This window comes from Myxine glutinosa, chromosome 2, assembly GCF_964187855.1.
Source record: "Myxine glutinosa chromosome 2, kmMyxGlut1.1, whole genome shotgun sequence".
Taxonomy (NCBI): Eukaryota; Metazoa; Chordata; class Myxini; order Myxiniformes; family Myxinidae; genus Myxine; species Myxine glutinosa.
This window is the reverse complement of record NC_136262.1, coordinates 123,716,849-123,742,127: the sequence shown is the minus strand read 5'-3', so window position 1 is coordinate 123,742,127 and position 25,279 is coordinate 123,716,849. Positions and strand designations below refer to the sequence as shown.

General features: G+C 43.0%; 1 protein-coding gene across 3 annotated transcripts in view; it reads left to right on the top strand.

Moving 5' to 3' along the window:
• The window catches only part of LOC137421302 (DNA topoisomerase 1), a 111,313-nt gene extending 97,124 nt beyond the window's left edge, over nt 1-14,189 (top strand). For all 3 annotated transcript variants that reach the window (XM_078771614.1, XM_078771616.1, XM_078771615.1), the window contains 5 exons: nt 1,302-1,416; nt 2,195-2,322; nt 7,551-7,645; nt 10,680-10,829; nt 12,923-14,189. In XM_078771614.1, coding sequence (XP_078627740.1) covers nt 1,302-1,416; nt 2,195-2,322; nt 7,551-7,645; nt 10,680-10,829; nt 12,923-13,025 — 591 coding nt within the window. In that variant the 3' untranslated portion in view covers nt 13,026-14,189. The remainder of the gene's footprint in view (nt 1-1,301; nt 1,417-2,194; nt 2,323-7,550; nt 7,646-10,679; nt 10,830-12,922) is intronic.
• The last annotated feature ends 11,090 nt before the right edge of the window (nt 14,190-25,279 follow it).

Here is a 25,279-nt window from a genome sequence, read left to right as displayed (position 1 = left end):
GCTGTTCACCACCATCTCAGATTGTCCCCAATCCAAAACCATGACCTTTTTCTACCCTCGCTAACCCTCACTCCAAAACCTCCTTCCAAATTCTGATTTCTTTCCCTCCTGAGGGTCTGCTTCTGTATCCATCTGTCCATCCTCTACATCCTCTCCTACCCCTCATTCTTCCCCACATCCCATTATTTGTCCAAATCTGCCTCTATTTCCCCCTCGACCCTGCTGCCTCCCCCCCCCCCCCCCCTTCTCTCTCTACTGTTCATTTTGTTCTGTTGCGTCCTGATCCTTTTGGTGTTCTTGCTCTTCCATGAGCCTTGACCTTGTACACGAAAAATAACGAAACCAGACTGCTTTGTATTGCAGTGCTTAGTAATTCGCTCGCACACGATGTACATGATTGGTGAATTGGAAAATACAAACGAAGCCGCTTTTTTATTGGTTGTGATTTTAGATTGAGCAGCGGTTTATTGTGCATCACGAACAAAGTGCGACTGTTTGGACCAACCAAAGAAGCACCAACTGGTCCAATACAATCGGCACTTGCATGTCCTGTTATTTCTACACTAGTTTGAAGAGAGGAGAAAATATGAGAAGTATTTTGTGAATTTTTATCTTTCAGGGTGAATTTGTGTTGTGTTGATATCCTGATACAAAATAATGCAAAACACTCAAAATGGTCTGTGGCCAAACCTGTTTTGTTGCTTTCAATGAACATTAAAATGTGTTTAAGCTTTCGTACTGCTTTATAATGGTTGTCTTGGGTGAAAATAATAAATATAGAGATCGAAATAATTCCCACAGTCATTAACGGGCAGCGACAAGTTGCTGTCAAGGATATTGTAGAAAATCCCATTGAAACATTCTCGGTGGATTCTCTTTTAACCTCAGTTGCTGTACCTTGATCTCACTCACTCACTCACTCACTCACTCACTCACTCACTTACTCACTCTCTCACACTCACTTTCTCTATGTCTCTCACACTAACTTTCTTTATCTCTGACACTCACTTTCTCTCACACTCACATTCTGTCTGTGTAACGTACTTCCACGCATTCCTCATTTGGAAAGGGGATGAAAATGATCAGGCCTGGTTTCAGTACCTGAGGCTTGGCTATATCAACATGGAAACACAGTATCAGGGATGGTTGGCTCAGAAAACGCAGGGTCCATGGTGTGCAGAAGCGAGGCATCCAATTGCTTTTGGCATTTAATCTGTCGTTTTTGTATGTCACATGCCTTGTTACTGTCCACACTCGTCAAAATGCCACATACCTGGTTCTTGTCTCCACTCGCTTTACAGACGGCGATTTTGAACAAGCACCTTCAGGAACTAATGGATGGGCTGACAGCCAAAGTTTTCCGAACGTACAATGCCTCGGTGACTCTGCAACAACAACTTAAGGAGCTGACCAACCGTAAGTTTGCGAAGGGATATTTGTTGCCCGCTAATTAGAGATTAATTTTTTTTCCCCTTTGGAATGAAGATGTGAAATAAGAATTACCTTCACCATTCTTCATTGTCTTGATTGCAAACATCATCATTTTTAATTCTCAGGCCATGTGCCATTTTTAGTATGGGATCAGCAGCTCATGGAGCATGTAAGATTCACCTAAGTCTTTCACGAACTGGCTGGACAAACCTGATCGATTCTCGCTGGTTTTTAGTTGGAATTTTAGAATTTGGCCAGAGTACAAGCAATAACTCACCTACTCTATTGGGAAAACACATTGGTATGTTTACCATCCACAAACTATCAATGCTAGTGGACTGGTCCCCAGATTGATTCCCCATTCAATGCACAGCATACATTTCGATGAAGCTCCCTGCTGTAAAGCAGTAAAGCTGTCTGTTTTGGTGTGTCGACAATCAAACCCAGACTACACACATCAAAAGTAACTACACTACCTCGGCACCATCATGTCAGACCATGTTTATTACAATGTGGAATGAAATTCTGACAAATAAAAATTATAAAAATAATAAAATAAAATAATAATAAATAATAATAATAAAAAAAGAAAAATCATAATAATAAAAGAAATAATAAAATAATAATTAAAAAATTATTAACTTCTGACGGCACTTGCCTTGGTTTACGACTAAACTAAAAACTTAGAGTTTACTGATTATGACTAAATGTGTCGTGTTGAGATTGCATGTTTCCAAAGTAACACTACACCTGCTCATCTCAGCTGATGACAATCTGGCTGCCAAGATCTTGTCCTACAACCGTGCCAACCGAGCGGTTGCAATTCTATGCAACCATCAGCGAGCTGCTCCGAAGACCTTTGAGAAATCCATGGCTAATCTTCAAACAAAGGTAACGTTTTCTAGCATTCTCACCGCATGGTTTGTGGATGTTCGTGGGTTTTTCAAAACGTGTTAGGTTTGTGCTGCATTTTGTTGCAGCAAATGGCTGTGTGCTCACGACACCAAGCAGAATGGCGAAATAATTGTGGGCTTTATATTACAAGCACCAAATGTAGTATGGAGATCATGACCACCTGGAAATATTGGAGACATGATCCACTTGAATTTTGTTCAAAATGGCCTTGACAGCACCACGTCCAACAACGAGCATAGCATGAACGCCAGTGTGCCTCCTGTAATTATAGTTCTCGGAGGGAGCCATTAAGTGTGTAGTCCTGATGTCAGTGATGTCCCACTTTTTGAAGAATTTTTTTTCCATTATTTTAATTTTTATTGTTCACCTTTTAATTTTTCATTTCTTTTATTTTTCCCAATTTTTCAATTACTTAATTTTCAAAGATTTTTCCTGCAATTTTAAATTATTTAATTTCCCCCCAATTTTCAATTATTTAAATATTTCCCCACTTTAAATTACTGTAATTAAGTTTATTATTATGTTTTTCATTATGAGGCAGTCTCGAGCTACCAATTGGCTAATATTATGAGTTGGCTCTACTGGAAACCATCAGCGATCTCCGATTGCAGCGTTCAAGGTGTCTGTAGAATAGATTATTTTATTGCTTTATTAAAAGCACTAGCAGAAGTACTCGGCATTGCCGGGCGGGGGAGGGGAGGGGAGGAGAGGAGAGAAGAGGAGAGGAGAGGAGAGGAGAGGAGAGGAGAGGGGGGGGGAGGGGAGAAGAGGGGGGGGAAGTACCCGGCATTCCGTGTATAAACGTGAGGGGGGAGAGGGGGGGAGGGGGAGGGATGGGAGGGGAAGGGGCAGGGGGGAGGGGGAGGGGAAGGGGAGGGCCAGTCAACAATGACGTTGCAGTTCTCATGGTCGGAGAGCAGCACAACAATCGCGACATCGTCCTGAATCTTCGCAACAGCACGAAGCGGATTTTGGAGACTCACCGATCCTGTGACGCCCTCCAGTACCGGCGTTGCCGGGTGGGGGAAGGGAGACCCATACATTCCCAACCCGTACATTCGCCCTCTCGACTCAAGCTCACTCGGACAAAAGCCTCGCACAAATTACACCGTGAAGGCCCAATGGCCATGTCTATGCCACAAATCAAGTACGTGAGCGAGTCGGGCGCACTGAATTGAAAATATATAGAACGCTCATACTCCGTGAAAAGTGAAGCCAATTGGCAGCGGGGATGGAATGGAACTCACATTATTTCAACCTGAGAGGTGTTTCACCTCGCTCCGGTGGATTTACCTGCCGATGCGCTTATTACTTGGATTTGTCCCAATGGAGCAAGGTGATTAAGAGGTCAAAGGATACCAGAGTCAACGACTCTGAAGTTCAGCTACATCTTAGCTCAGCCACAGCTAAATACAACACAAACTATACATGAATCGGCTAACAACGGCACGTTAACATTATATATATATATTTTTTACTTTACTTTAAACACTTATCGCAGACTCATGCGGCACACTCAATTGATTGTGCTTATTCGGAACATCACGTGATCGCTCTGAGCGAATCAGCGCGCTGCTCTGCCACCGGTCACAATCCGTGTATAATATTCCTCGCTGAAAAAAAATCTATGTGAAACATGCTACTATCTATGCTAAATCATGCTAAATCATGCTAAATGCTAATCATGCTAAAATAAAATCTATGCTACTTGCTGGCGGCAAGGAACATCACGTTAACGCGTCACGAACATCATTCGTGATCACGTCATCACGTGATCGTGATCGTCATCAATGAGCGCGAATGAGCGAATCAGCGCGCTGCTCTGCCACTGATTCAGATTCGCTGAAAAAAAATATGGATCTAAAGATGAAAGAAAAGAAAAACCTATATGGTGTGAATGGCAATGTTCCTCGCTGAAATGTGAAAAAACGCAATCGCTTTTCGCTCTGAAATACGTGCGAACGCGTAACTGAGTTAATGGCAGCAAGGAACATCACGTGATCGCTCTGAGCGAATCAGCGCGCTGCTCTGCCACCGGTCAGATTCGGTGCATAATATTCCTCGCTGAAATGCGCTGAGGTAAAAATATGGTAAAAAAAATATTATGAAATACATTTTTAGGTCGGCCATGTTCTTCCCAGGCTCAATGGCCATGTCTGTGCCAAATATCAAGTACGTGAGCCTCTCCGTTTAGGAGTCCATCGGTAACATTACACACACACACACACACACACACACACACACACACACACACACACACACACACACACACACACACACACACACACACACACACACACACACACACAAACTGTGTTTTATATATATAGATTGACAAGATAGAGCAATCGGATATTGCAGACCCTCGCCAAGTGTTTATTAAGGATTTTGTGTTAAAACAAATATGGTGGTCGAACCACGTGACGTCATCATTTTTTTGCTCCACTTTTGTTCTTTTCTTTTTATCCCTAGATGACGCTCAACAAATTTCATCTTCATTTGATGAAGTTTTGTACTTGTTGAATTATGATGTCATAATGGAGGCACCCATAACATCATCATAAACATGTTATTCTCCATGGAGAATTCTTTACAATGAGACATGTCTCAATTTTTTCTGTGCAGTGCTTTTTGAGATATATAGGTGCAAAGTTTTGTTGTTTTTTTCCAAGATTGCACCCATACCGTGGGACCTATGACGTCATCATCATTTTTAAACCTTCTTCGGGGGAGGACCTATAGTGAAGATTTCCTGTCAATCGGACCAACGGTTGCAGAGAAAATCACATTTATTCTGTGCAGACAGACAGACCAACAAATGGACTCAAATGCAATGCCCTCTTTGGCGAGGGTAATAAGCTTGTTCCAGGTTGACTTTTGAGTGACTGCTAGTCCAATTGCCTACTTTTTGTCAAATGCTGAAGCACCATTAAAGAGATGTAGTGAACACTTAATAATTATTGGCAATTATCGTTATTTTTAAGAACACTCGGTGTTAATCTTGAAAATTGTTGTGATTATAAAATTCAAGTTGGTCAACAACATCAGCAGGCATTTTAAGGCCATTTTCCCTGCTAGATTGGGGGTTAGCCTTGCAGGCCCCATGACTATCTTCTCCATTTCGTCCTATTTTCTGCATCTCCCCTTGTTATAACCCCCTTGCCCACATTTCTTCTTCCACCACCTTTAGCCAAGTATTTCTAGGTCTTCCCCGTCCTCTACTTCCTTCTACATTCATTTCCATCACTCTTCTCACCCAGTCACTTTCACTCAACACATGACCAAACCATCTCAACCTGTTTCTCTTCACAGCATCCATCACAGGCTCTATTACCATCATCTTTCACAATTCATCATTTGTCTTCCTCTCAACAATACCCCACACATCCACCGAACCATTCGCATTTCCACCCTTTCCAGCCTTCGTTGCTGCTCTATGTTAATTACCCATGTCTCGCTCCCATAAATCATAACACTTCTCACACATGCAGCATACACCTTTCCCTTAAGATTAAACGACACTCGCCTCCTCGTCAGCATGCCACTCAGTTCCCGAAACTTCTTCCATGCACATCTCACTCTAGCAACCATTGCCGAGTCTGATCCACCTTCTCCATTCAGCATGTCTCCTCGGTAGCAAAATGTTTTCACACCTTCCAGCTTCACGCCGTCTCCAACATCCAACTCAACATTTCCTCCATCTGCAGCTCCCTCTGTGCACACCTTGCACTTGAATCTAGCTACCACACTGGTTAATGACCCCATATCCAAGTTGGTCCATATCCACTATTATTCATTAAGGTCGTGATCCATCTCTGTACCAAATTTGGTACTTTTATCACAAAACCCACAATTCATTAATGATGTGGCCACCCTTCTGCTGCACTATCAAACAAATACAGTCAACCCTGCTTTGGGAATCCCAAAATGTAGTCTTTGAAGAGAGGTAGTGTCACTCTTATTTCAGGAAACTTGGCTTGTCTGTCGAGGCAAAACAAGCAAATAAGGAAACCCAAACCCTATTTTCAAGTACATTGGTCATTATCATCACACTCTCTCTCAGCACTCTTTTCCCCTGAACACTATTTTGTCTCAAAATCTATTCTAGCCATCCACTCGAAACTGGAAGGCCTAATCCTTCAACCGTGGTCCAATGGTATTTATCTGCCTTGCCATTGTGTCTCTGACAAATTCACCAACGTAGGCGATTGATGTCTTCATTTCCCCTTCTCTTCTGGGTTTTTTTTTCAGGCAGCGGACACTGTTTGGGACGACGATCTAAAATTTTGCTTTTCTCTTCAAAATATTCTGAATTTCATCTTTGCTGACCATGAGATCCTCCGTTATTTTGCGATCACGTTTTTATTCTTCTCCAACAGTTCAGAACTTTGTCGCTTGTCAATCATAAAGGTGGAAGACATCATCTTTCTTGTCGGAAAGGAGAATTGATCTGTCAATCCTTCAATCATATTGTAGAAAACCTGAGTGGAAAATGAATAACCAGGAGCAACCTTCTTTGCTTCCGCCTCTCCCCACTTTCACACTTTGCATCGGTTGGTGCAATTACCAAAAGCGACACTTCTAATGTAGTAAAATTCCTTTCCGTTTTAGATGGCTTAAAAAATACGTTTAAAAAAGTTTCTGAGTCAAAACCAAGCGGAATAAATTTGATTACGAGGCGTTAATAAAATACAGTGCAGTATTAGCATCTTGATTGGTGACGCAGTAGTCACGTGGTCGATTTCCACACCCCCAAGTGATGTTTGATTGTTTTACAAATTCCTATAATAATCAGGAAAATGATTGAGTCGGTTTCTCTGATTTAATGAACTACAGGAGCACACAGCACACACTGCAAGCGATCCATCATGAACGAATATAGATGGATAGGAAAAAAGTTTCTGGTGATTTTCGTTGACACACTGAATTTAATATGTGCATAATTCCTCACACATTAACATAAAGGAAATGCACTAAATTAAACTCGTCATTTTGGTTATTATGTGCACCTCACGTTGTTGGAGGGACTGAGTTACTACAGCATATATTTATTGAAGTGGATGCAATCCACAGAGCACCTTCCTTGAACAACACAATGTTACAACATGTTTCTGGGTTTTTTGTGCAATTCACTGAATTCTAAACGACTTTGACATATTCTTTAATTTGTTTGCTTCTTTTATTTAACCTTTCATTGTCAATAGATTGATGCCAAGAGGGAACAGGTGTTGCTCACTCGGCGAGAAGTGAAATCGGCCAAGGCTGACTACAAAGTCCGGCGAGACGAGAAGTTTCGAAAGTGAGTCCAGTACCATAATACTGAGGGTAGCTCCAATTGGAATTGGCACGGCATCGTCATTTTTCTTTTATTCGGTCAATTTATCCTCCAGGAAATTTTAACTTGAATGAGCTCCCTACCTGTGACATTTTATATGTATTTGCAGGCTGTTGTGTTTTCCTTCCTGCTTGCTCATTACTTCTGCCACCAAAGGTGGACGGAGCTTGTATTTTCACCCCTTTCTGGTCGATTGTCAGTCTGTGAGCAGGATATCTCAAAAAGTTATGGATGGGTTCAGATGAAACTTGGTGGATAGGTTTGATGTGTGACAAGGACGAATCAATTCGGTTTTGGTGAAAATCCACATACTATAAATTTTTGTCCCCGGTCGCACAGCGGAGCGAAAGGGGGACTATGGTTTTCCCCTCCGTCCGTGTGTCCGTCCATCCGTGCGTGTGTCCATGCGTGTTTGCGTGCGGGCGTGCATAAGCGAAGGATCGCATTCGAATTTGGTGTGTGGGTGCAACCCACGTCAAAATCCAAGATGGCCGCCGCCATGTATGTCTGATGCCATGCATGTCTGAACCTTGTGAGATGAATATCTTGAAAAATAAGCGAAGTACCAACTTCTAATCTGGTGTGTGGGTGTATCTAGGCATAAGGAAGAACGCTATTGAAAATTGGGTCGCCACGTCAAAATCCAAGATGGCCGCCGCCATGTATTTCTGAACCTTGTGAGATGAATATTTTGAAAAATAAGCGAAGTACCAACTTCTAATTTGGTGTGTGGGTGTATCTCGGCATAAGGAAGAACGCTATTGAAAATTGGGTCGCCACGTCAAAATCCAAGATGGCCACCACCATATATATGTCTGAACCTTGAGCGAAATATCTTGAAAAATAAGCGAAGTACCAACTTCTAATCTGGTGTGTGGGTGTATCTAGGCATAAGGAAGAACGCTGTTTAAAATTGGGTCGCCACGTCAAAATACAAGATGGCCGCCGCCATGTATGTCTGAACCTTGTGAGATGAATATCTTGAAAAATAAGCGAAGTACCAACTTCTAATTTGGTGTGTGGGTGTATCTCGGCATCAGGAAGACCGCTATTGAAAATTGGGTCGCCACGTCAAAATCCAAGATGGCCACCACCATATATGTCTGAACCTTGTGAGCGAAATATCTCGAAAAATAAGCGAAGTACCAGCTTCTAATCTGGTGTGTGGCTGTATCTAGGCACAAGGAAGAACGCTGTTTAAAATTGGGTCGCCACGTCAAATTCCAAGATGGCCGCCGCCATGTTTGTCTGAACCTTGTGAGTGAAATATCTTGGAAAATAAGCAAAGTACCAACTTATAATCTGGTGTTTGGGGTGTATCTAGGTACAAGGAAGAACGCTATTGAAAATTGGGTCGCCACGTCAAAATCCAAGATGGCCGCCGCCATGTATGTCTGAACCTTGTGAGCGGAATATCTTGAAAAATAAGCGAAGTACCAACTTCTAATCTGGTGTGTGGGTGTATCTCGGCATAAGGAAGAACGCTATTGAAAATTGGGTCGCCACGTCAAAATCCAAGATGGCCGCCTCCATGTATGTCTGAACCTGGTGAGCGAAATATCATATCATAGCATGTTTTCTGCGTCTTCCACTTTGTCAACTCACATCACTTAACCGACGGGGGACCTAGGCGTAACGCTTGTTTAAGTGATTCTTCACCATTGAGAGATATGGCCAAAAATTATATATCGCACGATATCTAAAAAAGGTTATGGACAGATTCGGATGAAACTTGGTGGACAGGTTGGGTGTGTGACAAGGAAGGATTTATTCGATTTTGGTGAAGATCCGGATCTGGATGTGACCTCCCAGACTCAGAGCGGACGTTCCAACCACAATATCAATGAGTCTGGTCAATGCCTTGTCCTCCATAAAACCATCACGCCATTTATTGTAATTCTGAGAAACAAATATGATGTTTATTCTACACCGATTTACTTATACAAGGCATCCGCCGAATTCTGGGACCGCTCCTGTCATATGATTGGACCGCTTCCATGGAATGCTGAGACAGCTCCCATGGAATGCTAAACAGCTCCCATCAAATTCTGGGACCGCTTCCATGGAATGCTGAGACCGCTCCTGCTGAATTATGGGACTGCTCCTGTCAAATTATTGGACCGCTTCCATGAAATGCTGAGACCGCTCGCGTGGAATGCTGGGGACTGCTCCTGTGAAATACTGTCTGCTCCCGTCAAATGCTGGGACTACTCCTGCCAAATATTTCCTCTTTCTTCGACTGATTTATCCCTTCCCATTTGCGGCTATGCTATTCATCATCACAGCTCTGGTACGTTGAATGCTGTGTAGAGGCAGTTGCAGTCAAGCAGCTCGCTTTCTTGTCATGGAAAGCTAACATGATTGAGGGAAGCTTTAGGGTCACACTGTAATGCTCACAAGTTTGTGTCCATCTTGAGGCCAGTCAGAAAACATCATTTTGCTAATCTCAAGATAGAACTTTATAAGAAGTCTTTTTCCTCAAAGTCCTGTTGGCACCTTTTTGAGTCTGTCTCTGCTATGTAATGCTCTCCCTCCATCTCAGACTCAGCTCAAGATAAGGCAGAAAGTCTCGAAATGATATTTCTCTCCAAATCTTCTTAACCCAGCCCGTCCTGCTCCGTCCCTCAGACGCACCGCCTTATTGTCTGTCTTTCACACCCAAGAAGGTAAGGTTCTGTCCATCCCTCAACTCTTCATCAGTGACCATTTGTTAATGCTGTTTTAGTTCCACTAAATAATTTACGCACCACCTCGATATTTATCAGTCGATTTTAAGGAATCTATGTACAAGAGAAAGTTGTTTCTCTGTGAAGTCTTTTCTTAGAACTTTTTTTTATACAATTCCTTACCCCTGGGACAATTTCCTTGAAATTTGCTGTACCACATTATTGTAACGGAAGGTGAACATCACAATAAAAAATTGCATTTATTAATCAAGTCGATGTTAAAAAAAAATCAATTTGTTTCCATTTGTTGAGATGCCGTGTGGTGCTCATAGGATAGTGGAGAACAAGCGGAAAACCTTGGAGCGACTGGAAGAACAACTGATGAAGTTGGAAGTGCAAGCGACCGACAAAGAAGAAAACAAACAGATCGCTCTTGGCACTTCCAAGCTCAACTACCTGGATCCACGCATCAGTGTCGCTTGGTGTGTACACTATATAATTTCTTGTTTTGTAGGGAGGACTTTATTCACATTTCCAACCAAGATGGTGGCGGTGTGGGCAACATGTCAATGGTTAATTGTATGCATCTCAAGCTTGCCAAAAACTAACATAAAGACCCTCTTAGCTCTTTGTAATTCAATTATGAGGAATGTAATGGAAGAATTGCAGTGACTCGCATGGAAAGATTAAAAGAAAGATGGAAATCTGGCTTCCCATAGTGCAGCATTTATCCAGAGAGGATATTTTTAGATTTTTCTTGTTTTTTTTTTCAGATTTTTATCTTACTAGCAAAGAACCGTTCTTATGGATGGGTTTGATGCCCCCATTTTAATGATGTAATACCAGCTGCCGCCATGCGGTGCAATACGATTCACATTCACATCGAGAGAATTGGTGTCCTCCCCAAGCCCCGGGGACTATGATTTGGAGGGAATATATTTTATTTTATTTTTTCACGGCAAGTCGATCTTCACGATATTAGTGATGCTCAGCATCTCTTAATATTAAATGTTAATAGTGATGGTATTAAAACATGTTTGACATGGCAGTTCCTATTTCCGGCACTATCAAAAATTTATTTAACCCCGTAAACCTTCGTGTTCATCCCGCGATTCCAACTAACATTCCAACTCATTCCGCCTTACGTTTCAAGAGTGCAACAAGTCAAACAAACAATGATGCTTCTCAAATTATATATAATATGATTGTCAAAGAAACTGACAATACATTATTTTGACTTTTATGATCCAATCAGCTGATGTTTGGTTTGATATACAGCACCTATAGAAAGACTACACCCCCTTTCAAAATGTTCACCTTTTGTTTCCTTATAAACTGGAATTAAATTGCATTAATGCAGACTTTTTCCACCTTTATTTACACATCGTAACCCACAACTTCCAAGTGAAAAACAAATTCTACAAATTTCAGAAAATTAATTGAAAATACAAAACTAGAATATCTTGGTTGGATAAGTGTCCACCCTCTTATAATAGCAATTGTAAATGAGCTCAGGTATAAACCAATCACCTTCAAAATCACACACCAAGTTATTGGTCCTCGACCTGTGTTAAATTGTAGTGATTCTGATTATTTGAGAATAAAATCGGCTGTTCCTGTAGATTTCCTCCGCTGAGTAATGCATTTCACAGGAAAGACTCGACCATGAGCACCAATGAGCTTTCAAAAGATCTCCGGGATAAAGTTGTAGAAAGGCACAGATCAGAGGATGGGTATAAAAATATTTCATAGGCCTTGAATATCCCTTGGAGCACAGTCAAGATGATCATTAACAAGTGGAAGGCCTATAAACCCAACCCAACACAGCACATCACCCAAAGAACACCATCCCTACTGTGAAGCATGGTGGTGGCAGCATCATGCTATGGGGATGTTTCTAATCAGCAGGGACTGGGGCACTTGCCGGGATAGAAGGGAAAATGGATGGAGCAAAATGCAGAAAGAAATTCCTAGAGGAAAACCTGCCCTCTACAAGAAAGCTGAAATTAGGACGGAAGTTCAACAGACTCGCAGCTGTCAAACCCATGACTTTGCTGTCAAAGGTGCTTCCACCAGGTATTAACTCAGGGGGGTGGACACTTATCCAACCAATATATTGTAGTTTTGTATTTTTAGTTAATTTTCTGAAATTTGTTGGATTTGTTTAACACTTGGAAGTTGTGGGTTATGATGTGTAAATAATTGTGGAAAAAGTCTGATTTAATGCATTTTAATTCCAGGCTACAAGGCAACAAAAGATGAATATTTTGAAAGGGGGTGTAGACTTTCTATAGGCACTGAAACTAACTCGTGGGATTTCATGTCCAGATTCAGGCTAACTGTTCCCACATCAGAACAGGAATTCAACCCTTGTCGCTCAAAATCAGCCGGACATGATGAGGGTAGTGATATTGCTGCTAAGATTTTCATCGATTGTGCATCCATTATCTCGCTTACATTCATCCCTAATAACTGATTTAGAATATCAAGCGCTTGTTCTCTCTCTTTTTTCACTCACCCTCGGAATCCACTCGCCCATTCTTCTTGCCCTCTCCCACTCCCTGACTTCTTACAGGTGCAAGAAATGGATTGTTCCAATGGAGAAGGTTTACAACAAGACTCAGAGGGACAAATTTGCCTGGGCCATTGATATGGCTGATGATGACTATGAATTTTAAATTAGCCATGAAATGGCTTTTGAAAAATGGTCCTTTTAACTTTGTCTGTGAAATTCCAGTGTTCGAGCATCGGCTGCCCCACTCCCACTTTAAAATTAACTAGCATCTTCACCTTTTACTTTGGCTACTTATTTGAAGATACTTCAGAATTCCTGTTTAACATTTGTATTTTAAGGAACAAAGTATATATTATATATATTCTGTGTTTATTTACAAGCGGAAGTTTTAAATCAGAGTGGAGAACCTTTGGACGTGACGGTGGGTGGAAACGCCCTCCAGTGGCGGTCACGAGCATGCTATCAATGGTTCAAGAATTGTAAAGGTGCGGTTTTAAGCTTGTATTTATTATTTTGTTTCTCCTCTCAGCAAGCAGAGTTGCGTCTGTAGCATAAATTAGGTTTGTGAATGAAATGGGGACATTTTTTTTTTTACGTACTGCGCATCATTTTTTCCTCTGCAATCGGTTGTCGACGGCCAGATTTTAAAACTTCAACATGTGAACTGCCAGGTTAGAGTAGGAATGATTTTGCTTGATGAAGTTATTTTTTAAAGAGAAACTTCTTTTCTTTCAGGTCTTATCATGCCAATTTTCCAGCTTTCCTGTCTCTGTACAAAGGCTTGTTGTTTAATTTATCGATCACCATCACCAGGAGGAATACGGAGTCATCTGAACACTGTTTGCGCTTTGTACGAGTCATTTTTTGTAAGTCGGAGGCCTTTTAAATGATGCTGGTGTATAGCTGCTGCAGCCACAGTGTAAAATACTTTCTATTTATACAAACTTTACAAGCTGGGCTCTCGAGGGACTATGTTGCTGTGATTATGTTCCCTGGCAGCAATGCAGAAATCCGTTCTCCAGTTTGCTCGTGTCGCAGAGCGCGGGCGGAGTGCGGCTGTCCGTTTGTTTATTAATAAAAATGCTAGCTTTGCCTGTAACGTGTACGTCGGTGCATTGCTCTTTTACTTACTTTGCAGAAATTTTAAGCATTTTTAATTGGAGCTAAGGCACCATAACCAATGCATTTCCTTTCTAGATTAGAGGTACGACTTAATAGGGTGAATACATACAGCTACAATGAGTTAATTAAATACTGTATCCTATAGTTTTTCCTTTCAAATAAACGCACTATGCTGTAAAATGAATAAACTGTTTCTTGGTTTCAAGTTTTATACTTATGTACGTACGTAGGGTCGCAACGAGGTTCCTCCATCTTGTTCTGTCTTGAGCAATTCTATCTGCACACTTTAGGGCAATTCCCCCTTTCTAATGGAACTTCATCTTCAGCAATTCTCCTCTTTCCTGCATGCTTTCTCATTATGTCTTACTCTTCACAATCTATGTTCTTTAGCCTATGCCACAATGTCTCGATTTGACCAGAAAAAATCTTTAGAATCCTTCTCAAACATCAATGTGGCAGATCTTTAGTTTGCATTCCATTTCCTTGCTCGTTTCCCATGTCTTTGTACCGTATAATAACACTGATTTGACATTGGAACAAGTTGCGACACCACTGGCATTTGTAAAGGTTACAGTGCATTCAGAAAGTATTCAGACCCCTTCACTTTTTTCACATTTTGTAATGTTGACAGCCTTATGCTGAAATCGTTTAAATTCATTTTTTCCCTCATCAATCTACACTCAATACCCCATAATGACAAAGAGAAAACAGGATTTTAGAAAGTTTTGCAAATTTATTAAAAAGAAAAAACTGAAATATCACATTGACATAAGTATTCAGACCCTTTAGGTGCTTTTTTTCAAACTCCAAGCGGGCTTTCATGTGTCTTTCACTGAGGAGAGGCTTCCGTCTGGCCACTCTGCCATAAAGCCCAGATCGGTGGAGTGTTGCAGTGATGGTTGTCCTTCTGGAAGTTTCTCCCATCTCCACACAGGATCTCTGGAGCTCAGCCAGTGACCATCGGGTTCTTGTTCACCTCTATTACCAAGGCCCTTTTCCCCCGATTGCTCAGTTTGGCGGGGCGGCCAGCTCGAGGAAGAGTCCTGGTTGTTCCAAACTTCTTCCATTTAAGAATTATGGAGGCCACTGTGCTCTTGGGAAGCTTCAATGCAGCAGAAGTTTTTTTGTAGGCTTCCACAGATCTGTGCCTCGACACAATCCTGTCTCTGAGCTCTTCAGGCAGTTCCTTCGACCTCATGGCTTGGTTTTTGCTCTGATATGCATTATCAGCTGTGAGACCTTATATAGACAGGTGTGTGCCTTTCCAAATCATGTCCAATCAATTGAATTTACCACAGGTGGACTCCAATCAAGGTGTAGAAACATCTCAAAGATGATAAAGAGAAATGGGAGGCACCTGAGCAAAATTTCAAGTGTCATAGCAAAGGGTATGAATACTTATGTCAATGTGATATTTCAGTTTTTCTTTTTAATAAATTTGCAAAACTTTCTAAAATCCTGTTTTCTCTTTGTCATTATGGGGTATTGAGTGTAGATTGGTGAGGGAAAAAATGAATTTAAACGATTTCAGCATGAGGCTGCAACATAACAAAATGTGAAAAAAGTGAAGGGGTCTGAATACTTTCTGAATTGATGAGGGATTCCCTCATCAATAAGTACTACTGCGTTTATTGCTTTAAAATGTTGGCAGTGATGTGATGATGCCCTCTTTATGCTCCTTTAAAAGCAACCTTGGTAACAGTTGAGATAACTCCTTTCTTCCGAAGCTTCATCCACACACGATGCTTGAGACCATTGAGAACCGACCGAGCTTCCTTCTTTGGCTCCAGTAAACCTCTTGTCAGCTCTTCTTCAATTGAGCCAGTTTAGTCTTGCCGATTCTTCTTCACCCCTATCAGCTTTGTGCTTGCTGAGCACGACGACAAATCTCCATCCACTACAGCTCCATAGTAGTGGGGGGGCCAATGTTTTCCCGTTGAATTCAAATGTTAATTTGTGGACACTGGTTGGGTTGTCTTTAGGGATGATAGAAGTTGTAGAAAAAATATGTCTCCATTTTTTTCAAGTTCTTTATAGCGGCCATTTTGGATTATCAAAATGGCGTTTGTTGAAAACCGAAATTGTCATTATCTTGGCTTCTAAATGACCTAGAGTGTTAATTTTGGTGTCCAAATGTACATATTTGCGGATACTTAATCCAATAAACACACATTTATACACCTACATATGATCAAAAGGGTTCTTATGGCAGCCATCTTGGATTTTCACGCACTTATGCCAACACATATATATATTTTTTTCCATCATTTTCACTTCTAAATCACATAAAGGCTGGACTTTAGTGTTCAAATGTACACTTATAATGTCTTTGTGCAATATTTTTAGTTGGCATTGTTCATTGTTACATTGAAGGATCTCCATCCTCCTCATCATCAGTGTTATCGATTCCCATGGGGCGCTCCTGACCCGTGTTACCACACACCTCTTCATCTGCCCCACACATACACATCTCAGAACAGTTGAGATGCTGAGACCTGCATGAGCAGTGAGACATGCATTGGGTCTTCTTGCAGTTACATTTGATTAGATGTGTGATGGCAGCTGGGGCTGGAGGGTCCTTGGTTGTGATGGGCACCAGCTGATCTCCTTCTGCTCTCCATCCATGTTCTGTTGGTTGTGGAAGCTGGGGGTCCGGTACATCAGCCTGATGCCACACCATGGCCTGGAAATGTGCACGAGCAATGGCTTCATGTAAAGCTCCCCGTGTTGGTGGCAGCTTCTGTGCCTCTAGCTGTTTCTTGGTAAACAGTCTCCACCTCAGCTTGCCCACATCCACAACTGTAGTACGAGGCTCATACAGCTGGCATACAAATGCCTCAATGTCACTTTCTGTGTCAGCTCTCAGCTCCTCAGAGGCCCCAAGGTCATGGAACGCAGATACCACCTCAACAGAGCACCTATTGAGGGCTTGCCAACATGTGAGCTTTCCCTTGCCGGCAAACCGACCAGTCTGGTCTGCTCCCGTGAATGCATGGAATCCTGGTAGGGCTGCAGCCTTCCTGACACCAAGTTCATGTACTATTGGTTCCAGTGAGATTTGCCTCTTCTTGTTCCCCACACCCGTGATGAAGTATGTGTCTTTGCATAGTTCATGGTACCGGTGGAGTGCTAGGATGAATACATCAGTATCAGGTGACTGAATGTACAGCTGTGTTGCACCTCTTCGGACGGCATCTAGACTGTGAAGAAAGATCCTCGTATCAGCCTCCTCCTGGGAGCTACGGAGATGCTGTACATCCATGCAGTTGGAGAAGACATCCTGCCTTGAAGTGACGATGAAGACCTTGGTAGTCCCCTCAAAGTGACACAGAGCTTTCTTTGCCAGATAGACAGTTAGCTCATCTTTGGTGTTGGTGTGCGACAGGAACTGTTTTGCTGTCAGTTTCCCAATCGGGGTGCTGTCTTGAACGTGGTTAGCAGTGGGCGGCTCGCCACCTTGGCGCCTCTCCCGTGTGGCCTCTTTCAGTGAATTTGGCAGATCATATCGGTCAAACACGAGGTGGACTTCATCATACCCGTTGGTCTTGCAGTCCAGTGTTGCATTGAAATGGCCAGCCCACTGGGCACATGTTTTGACCCATTGTGGCTTACCCATTGCTTGCACTAATGCCATGCCGTCTATGACAGTCACCTTCTTGGGAGGGGGTGGAGTATGTTCAGGATTGTCGTCGTCTGGCTGCTGACCAGTGCCAGTTGACTTCTTGGGTAGATCTTCTAGGATGGCCATGAGCTTGCTTTTGTCTGTGCATGGTAGTAGTGTCCCAGCCATTGCAAAGAGGGTTCGTGGAAGCGCGGTGAATTCATATTGACCTATGGCATCCTTCAAGTTGATCTCTGGTCGTGAGCGGGCCACGATCAGCATGCGCGCAAACAGTGACCTGTCGTCTTTCAGCTCTACAACCTTGTCTGCCAGTTTGTGCTTCACAGCTTTCCTGGCACTCTTCCACATCTTCAGTTTGACCTTTCCCATTCTGGCCCAAAGGTTGATTTCATTTGTGTTGATGCGCTCTGCAACAAACGTGTTATACGCTTTCTGACCAATCTCATCTTGGTTGCAGACATCCTTCTGTACTTCAGCTGGCATCACCACCTTGGTGATGATAGTCGTCAGGTCTTCACCCTCATGCGTCATGGGATTCATGGACTCTCTGATCACATTCTTCAGTCGACGAATGCTGTCTTCCTGCCGAGCCCAGACTGTGGTTGATAGGTCGTGGTGCTCCTTGCGTGTAGCTGATTGTGAGCCAGCCATCTGACGGGCTTCTTCAGCAAGCCTACTCAGCTCTGGTGCTGTCAGAAAGAACCTTTCGCGGGCACTGGCATTCTGGGTAATGCCCACAATACCCCCCGTCACCTTCATGATCCTGTTGATGTGCTCCAGTGCATGGTCCACACCTACAGCACAGAAGGGGATTTCATTCTTATGGACACTGAAGTTCCCATCCATGAACTCTTGGTAGATCCCTGGATCTGTCATCTTCAGGGCCTTCATCTCTGCAAGGTACCGGGGAGTCAGCCTGGCATATTTCTGTTTGTCATGTGCAAAGAAGTATATGCACATCTCATCCAGTGAAGACAGGTGAAGCTCAAATTGTCCATCACGGGTGGCACGGATGAATGTGTATATCAGCATTATCATCCGCATGTAGCGTCGCACAAACTTGAACAGTGGACTCTTGGCTTCTTTCCTCTCATCAAACTTTGCCATGGCCTCCAGGACTTCGTTTGACTCGAGGACAGCTAGCATGTTGTTCTGCGCGCTTGTCATCTCCTCTCGGTTGTGTAGATGACAGCTCTGGGCAACCTGTTGTGCTGACTGGGTACATGGGCCCCTCAGATGGGGATGCTCTTGGAAGAATTCGTCCACATAGAGGTCGAAGAGGGCTTGGACAGTGGTGATGTGGGCCTCCAAAGCCCTCTTCATGTGCTTGGCTTCCAGTATTTGTCTGGTCGTTGTTGGGCCATAGATATCAGCCTCAGACCAAGCCTCGTCAAGACCACTGTCCTCTATGGCATTCCCAGCAGCCCTCAGTGCAGCCATCACAGTGTGCATCTCCCCTAGTCGCAGTACCCACTTGCCTTTGCAGTCATCTCTGGTCATCTCCAGCTGTTTGGCTCGCTCATACAGGGCCATGTCTAAGGTGATCACTGTCTTCCTATCGGGACCCATGACCATGCAGTTGATTTGCTGTGTCTGTTTCAAGACTGTTATCAGTGTTTGCCATTCATGGGCTGGTGCTGCTACCAATGGCAGGGCGTTGACCTCTGTCAGAGGCTTCGAAGAGGAGAGCAGTGAGTTGTAGGCTGTCCAAGTTGGGATATCGTGATGCTTGATCCTACTGCCAGGTGGTTGTTTTGGATCGTGGACGAGTGACCCAACAGGGTCAGCATGCTGGGGTTCTGCAGCTTGCAGCTGGTCATCTGGTGGGATGATGTCGTCTTGTACGTCCTCAGCTTCAGCTGTTCGCATGATTGTGCGTGAAAGTAGCCACACTGTGTCCGTCGCAGAGTACGGCTTGGTGACATCTGGGTTTGACCGTGTCTTGAAGCTATACGTGGTACCTGTGGCAGATTGTTTGTTTGGTGCTTGGCAAGGAACAAAGTCTGGAGCAGTCAGAACCTTGAGTGAGCGGTGTCTGGCCTTTCGGTCATGTAGTGTCAGTGTTCTATGTTCATCTGTGGAGGTTGCATGTTCCCGTCGTTGGTAGAGTGCCCAGGCTGTAGCATGGAGTGTCCGCTTCCCATCAGGTGTGTCTTCATTGAAGTCACTGTTGTCCACTGCAAAGAAGACAAACGTCCCTATGCGCATGGTTCTTGGAAAGTATACACCCTGTTCTGTCGTAGACTCTATGACTGAGTTGGCCAGCTGTGTCTCCAACCGCAAGATCCGACTATAATCAACAGACAGACCGAACCCATGCAGGAAATCCAGAAGCTTCTTGTTTCTGGTGGACTGATGGACTACAATGGCAACGGCAAGCTGCTGTGGCCATTCTAAGCGATGGCGGAATGGTGCATCTGGCTCTTTGGGCTTGTACGTGACTTGGCGTTTTGACTTGTAGCCGTACATGATGTTCTGACTGATGGTTATAACATCTCGATGAATAGTGGCTGAGCGCATAGTCTCTGGCTCAATGCTCGTGGCTGGTCCTTCCAGTAGCCAGCGGAGGAAAGCATAGAGTACTTTGGGTACATGCTTTTCAGCATCATCAGTGTTCATTTCTCCTTCAAATTGCCATGGGTGCTTGTTCTGACAAGCAATGGCACTGCGGAGAACAGAGGCACTCTCAAACAGTTGTTCGATGTTTTTTTCATTTGTCTTCGTCATTGCATCTTCGACAGCTGCATCACGCACGGCAGTGGAGAATACACAGTCTGACTCGTTTCGACGTTTTGGTTTCATGAAGTGAACGTCATCAATGTGAGAGTTGATTTTCTCCTTCATGCCTTGGGTAGTAGGTGATGGGACATTGTGCACACCATTATTGTCAAGAATCCTGGAGTAAACCGACTTCAGGTCAGACATGTTGAGAATTTCACCAGCTTGGAGTAGAGAGCGAACAAGGCTGACAAACTCAATGTCTGCGGCTATTTTGATAACATTAGTTTCTTGCAGTATGTGTTCTTTGTCATCACTTGATGTCCCACTCTTGGGAGCACGTTGGACATTCTGCACCCAGCATGGGAGATGATACTTGACGTCGATCGCATGAGCATCATGTGCACTGATGGCAGCACTCAGCTGAACTTTCCACTTGTGGTTGCTGCCTTCTTCAACAGCTTTCTTCAGCTGTTTACCTGCGTTGAACGTGCATACAACATGTACACTTTCCTTAGTGACCTCTTGACAGAAGAAACAAAGGTCTCTGTTGAATGGAGTTGATGATGAACGTGTGAAGCGAAGAGTCTCGTCTTGCGTAGAACCTGAGGTACTTGCAGCGGCAGGTGCAGAAGAAGGACGTCCACACCTCTTATGAAGATGCTGGGTGTCGCCATGTTCGCAGGCTTTCTGGTGGCGAACTCTAGCACGCTCCAGGTGAGCAGTGTTGCATGTAGATCCATAACATGCCCGGTGCCACTTTGCTTTATTGTTCCTCAAGTCAGTGGCAGTGAAACAGCTTAATCGTTCGCTGATCTGTTTGAAGTCGGCATCACCATATCGTGCCCTCTCCTGGATGAACTGGAGAAACTTTGCATATGAGCCCAGTGCTGGCTCAGTCACTAGTGCACCTTGGGGATCCTGGCACTGAATGCAAAGTGTGAAATCAGTTTCTTTCTTGGTTTTCTTGCTTTTTGGCTCCATCATAGCTCAGGGTCACGAATCTGGAACATACAAATAACAAATAACAATTAAGATAGATGTGCATTAAGTTAGATTTTGGACACTGGTTCGGCTGTGCCATAAAAACCTATTTTTATCCCTTGTAGGTTATTAAAGAAGGTTTCATTCAATTCTCTATCCCCAAAAATGTACAACTGGACACCAGAATCGAAACTCTAGGTCATTTAGAAGCCAAGATAATGGAATTTTACGTTTTCGACATCCGCCATTTTGAAAATCCAAAATGGCCGCCATAAAGAACTTGAAACAATTGGAGACATATTTTTTCTAGAACTTATATCATCCCTAAAGACAGCCCAACCAGTGTCCAAAAATTAACAAGCAATTTCACCGGGCATTTCAATCTGCTACATTGGCCCCCCCACTATAGAGCTTCTTTTTTTAAACCTCTGCCACCTAAGGTGGATGGATGTAGGTTATGTTTCCACCCCTGTCTGTCTATCTGAACAAAATATCTTAATGTTGTGGACGGATTCGGACGAAATTTGGTAGAGAGGTTGTGTACGTGACTCGGATGAAATAGATTTTGGTGATGTTCCATATCCGGATCAGATAATTTTCTCAAGTGATTCTTCGCCATTGAGTGATGGGGCTAAAACCGATATCTCCCAATAGTGGGGCGGCTTAGCCCAAATATTCAAAAGAATTGTGCATTTTGTGATACAAGCACCACATTTGGCACAAATGTACATTAATATGTTGCGAACATTTTCAGATATTGGGCCACGAAATTCTCTCTTTATGTCCGCCATATTGGATTTCAAAATGGCCGCCACTTGAAATCTACATTTGCTATTATCTCTGGACGTAATGCAGCTATTGACTTGATTCTGGTATCTAAATGTATGTTTTTGGGGGCAAGGAATCCAATGGTACCAATTTCAACTTAATATTATCTATCACAGTCTGTTATATAATTTTATTTGGAAATTATCTAGGCAAATATTGGATTCAACACAATACTTTGAAAAGAATGTCTTAGTTCTGTAAATATAAATAAATAAAAAAAACTATACTAAATCACTAGTAACAACTCAGACAAGCTCATATATACTGGCAGTCTAAAATATAAATTCATATCCCATTAGGAAACAAAGTGACCCATTCATTTGTGTTTTTCATATGCATATTTTATGTAACATTACATTCATATTGTCAATAAATACCAAACATGCATAATCCCCTTTTCCTAGACCCTTTAAGCCATCTTTTGTGTTTCTAGAGTACAGAAATTTCTTGTATAGGCTTCCATCTGTCTTGTTTCCTTAACAATGCACTGTAGCATGTCTTTAACAATGTTTACAAACATGACTCCACTACATGTCTTTAATCACAGCCCTGACCCAAATAAAAGAGTAGAGAGGCTGCATGTGTGTTGACCCACATCAACTGTGTTCTTTGTGTGTGGCTGTGTTTAAATCACCTTGTGACTCCACATAAATGAGTTAATTACATACAATCTGGGCTCAGCTAGACAACATTGTGTGGTCAGCAATGAAGACGAGAGTCTGAATTACATGTATGCAAAAGACCTTGTGAACCAGTGAAGCAAATACACGGGTAAGCATGAATTAAATCTAGGGCATGATATAATTTCCATGATGTTTACCTCTACACTAAATGGTGGAAGGAGGTAATGTTTTGATCCCAGCTTGTCTGTATGTCTGTTTGTCTGTTAGTCCACAAAATTCCAGACAAAGCTTGTAGTAGTGGTAGTTGTAGTGGTAGTGGTGATAACAGAAATTGTTATATAGAACTGAACTTATATTATTATTATATGCAGAAAATAACTTCATTTCTATATGCCCTGCAGTGGACAGGTTAATTGGTTTATGCACTGAAGGGGTCACCCTGGTGTGCACTGCTGTGTTCTGCCTCACTGAGTTGTTCAGGTATGATGTACTCAGCACAAGCTTACCTGATACACATGTGTGCTGGCTAAAACCACTTGTCTGGTGGGCACGACAGAGGCAGGTTGTCTAATAGCCAACCTGGTCTTACTTTTTTGGGGTTTATCTGAAATTCTTACTACTAGGGCATGCCCGTACGTGGGTGCAATGCCCGTACGTGGGTACGTGGGTACGTGGGTGCGAGTACGGTGACAATCCCCCCCCCTCTATTTACATGAAATGGTTTGGTCCATGAAATGGTTTGGTCCATTCGCAACGCCAAAGCGAACGGCGAACGGCTTGCGAGTACGGTGACAATCCCCCCCCTCTATTTACATGAAATGGTTTGGTCCATTCGCAACGACCACAGAACCCCCCCCTCTATTTACATGAAATGGTTTGGTCCATTCGCAACGCCAAAGCGAACGGCGAACGGCTAAATCGCCATAGCTCGGTAACTACTTGTCCGATTAATATGAAACCTTGAAAAGGCACATCCTCGGGTCCCCAGCAATATACCTGGCAAGTTGCAAGTATATCGGACCCGTGGTTGTCGAGAAACAGCGGTCACAGACAAACAAACAAACACACACACAGACACACACACACACACACACACACACACACACAGAGATTACTGGAATTATAGATAGACTAGGGCATGCCCGTACTATATATAAGCTAGGACGTGCCCGTACGTGGGTGCCCGTTCCTTGCCAAAAAAAAAAAAAAATTTGTGTAGGGGTGTGTGTGTGTAAACATCCTAGGGCGTGCCCGTACGTGGGTGCAAAAAAACATGCGTGCAAACAACAACAACAAAAAAAAACTTTGAAACCACGTGGCAGTAACGACCACAGAACCCCCCCCCCCCTCTATTTACATGAATGGTTTGGTCCATTCGCAACGACCACAGAACCCCCCCCTCTATTTACATGCAATGGTTTGGTCCAAAGCGAACGGTTTGGTCCATTCGATGTGATTCGATGATTCGATGTGAATGGTTTGGTCCATTCGCAACGACCACAGAACCCCCCCCTCTATTTACATGAATGGTTTGGTCCATTCGCAAAGCCAAAGCGAACGACCACAGAACCCCCCCCTCTATTTACATGAATGGTTTGGTCCATTCGCAAAGCCAAAGCGAACGACCACAGAACCCCCCCCCCCCCCCCCTCTATTTACATGAATGGTTTGGTCCATTTGCAACGCCAAAGCGAACGGCGAACGGCTAAATCGCCATAGCTCGGTAAGTACTTGTCCGATTAATTTAAAACCTTGAAAAGGCACATCCTCGGGTCCCCAGCAATATACCTGGCAAGTTTCAAGTATATCGGACCGGTAGTTGTCGAGAAACAGCGGTCACAGACAAACGTACAAACGTACAGAGATTACTGGAATTATAGATAGATAAGGCTTTAAATTAGAAATGTTTTATATAAAGTAGTATTTTGAGTGAAGTGTGTATTCCACACTGACAGTTTTGACATGTTCTGAATTTAACACGAAGGCTGTAATTAACAGAACGGGGTATGTCTGGAAAATGTACTGTCCAACCTAATAAGAGTTTAGACTGATTTATATTTAAATCTTGGCTGTGTAAATATTGTAAGAATTTATGAATTCAAATGTTTTGTAAATATTCAATAAATTTGGGAATATTTTTTAACTAAAGAATCTCATGTGATTTTATTTCTCTTCTTGCCTCCGGTATGGGTGAAAATTTAATTCCGGCATAATCTCACAAAACTAATTCCCTAAGTGTGCCAAGCTAAATGCTCTACGATATAGAGGAATTATCCTCATCTCCATTAGTATGGCGGAGGAAACCCCTCTATTATATATATAACAAAATGTTAACATTATATCATTGTATCGTTGCAGATTCAGAAGACAGTTCCACCATGTCCAAGAGCTTCAGACTAGCTGATGTTGAGCGAACTTCACCATCAACATCACAGCACCTCACCACAACTGACTGGAAGTTATGCCTTATATGTCAAGAGGACAAGACGGAGACACTGACCAAACCTGACCAATCAAAGA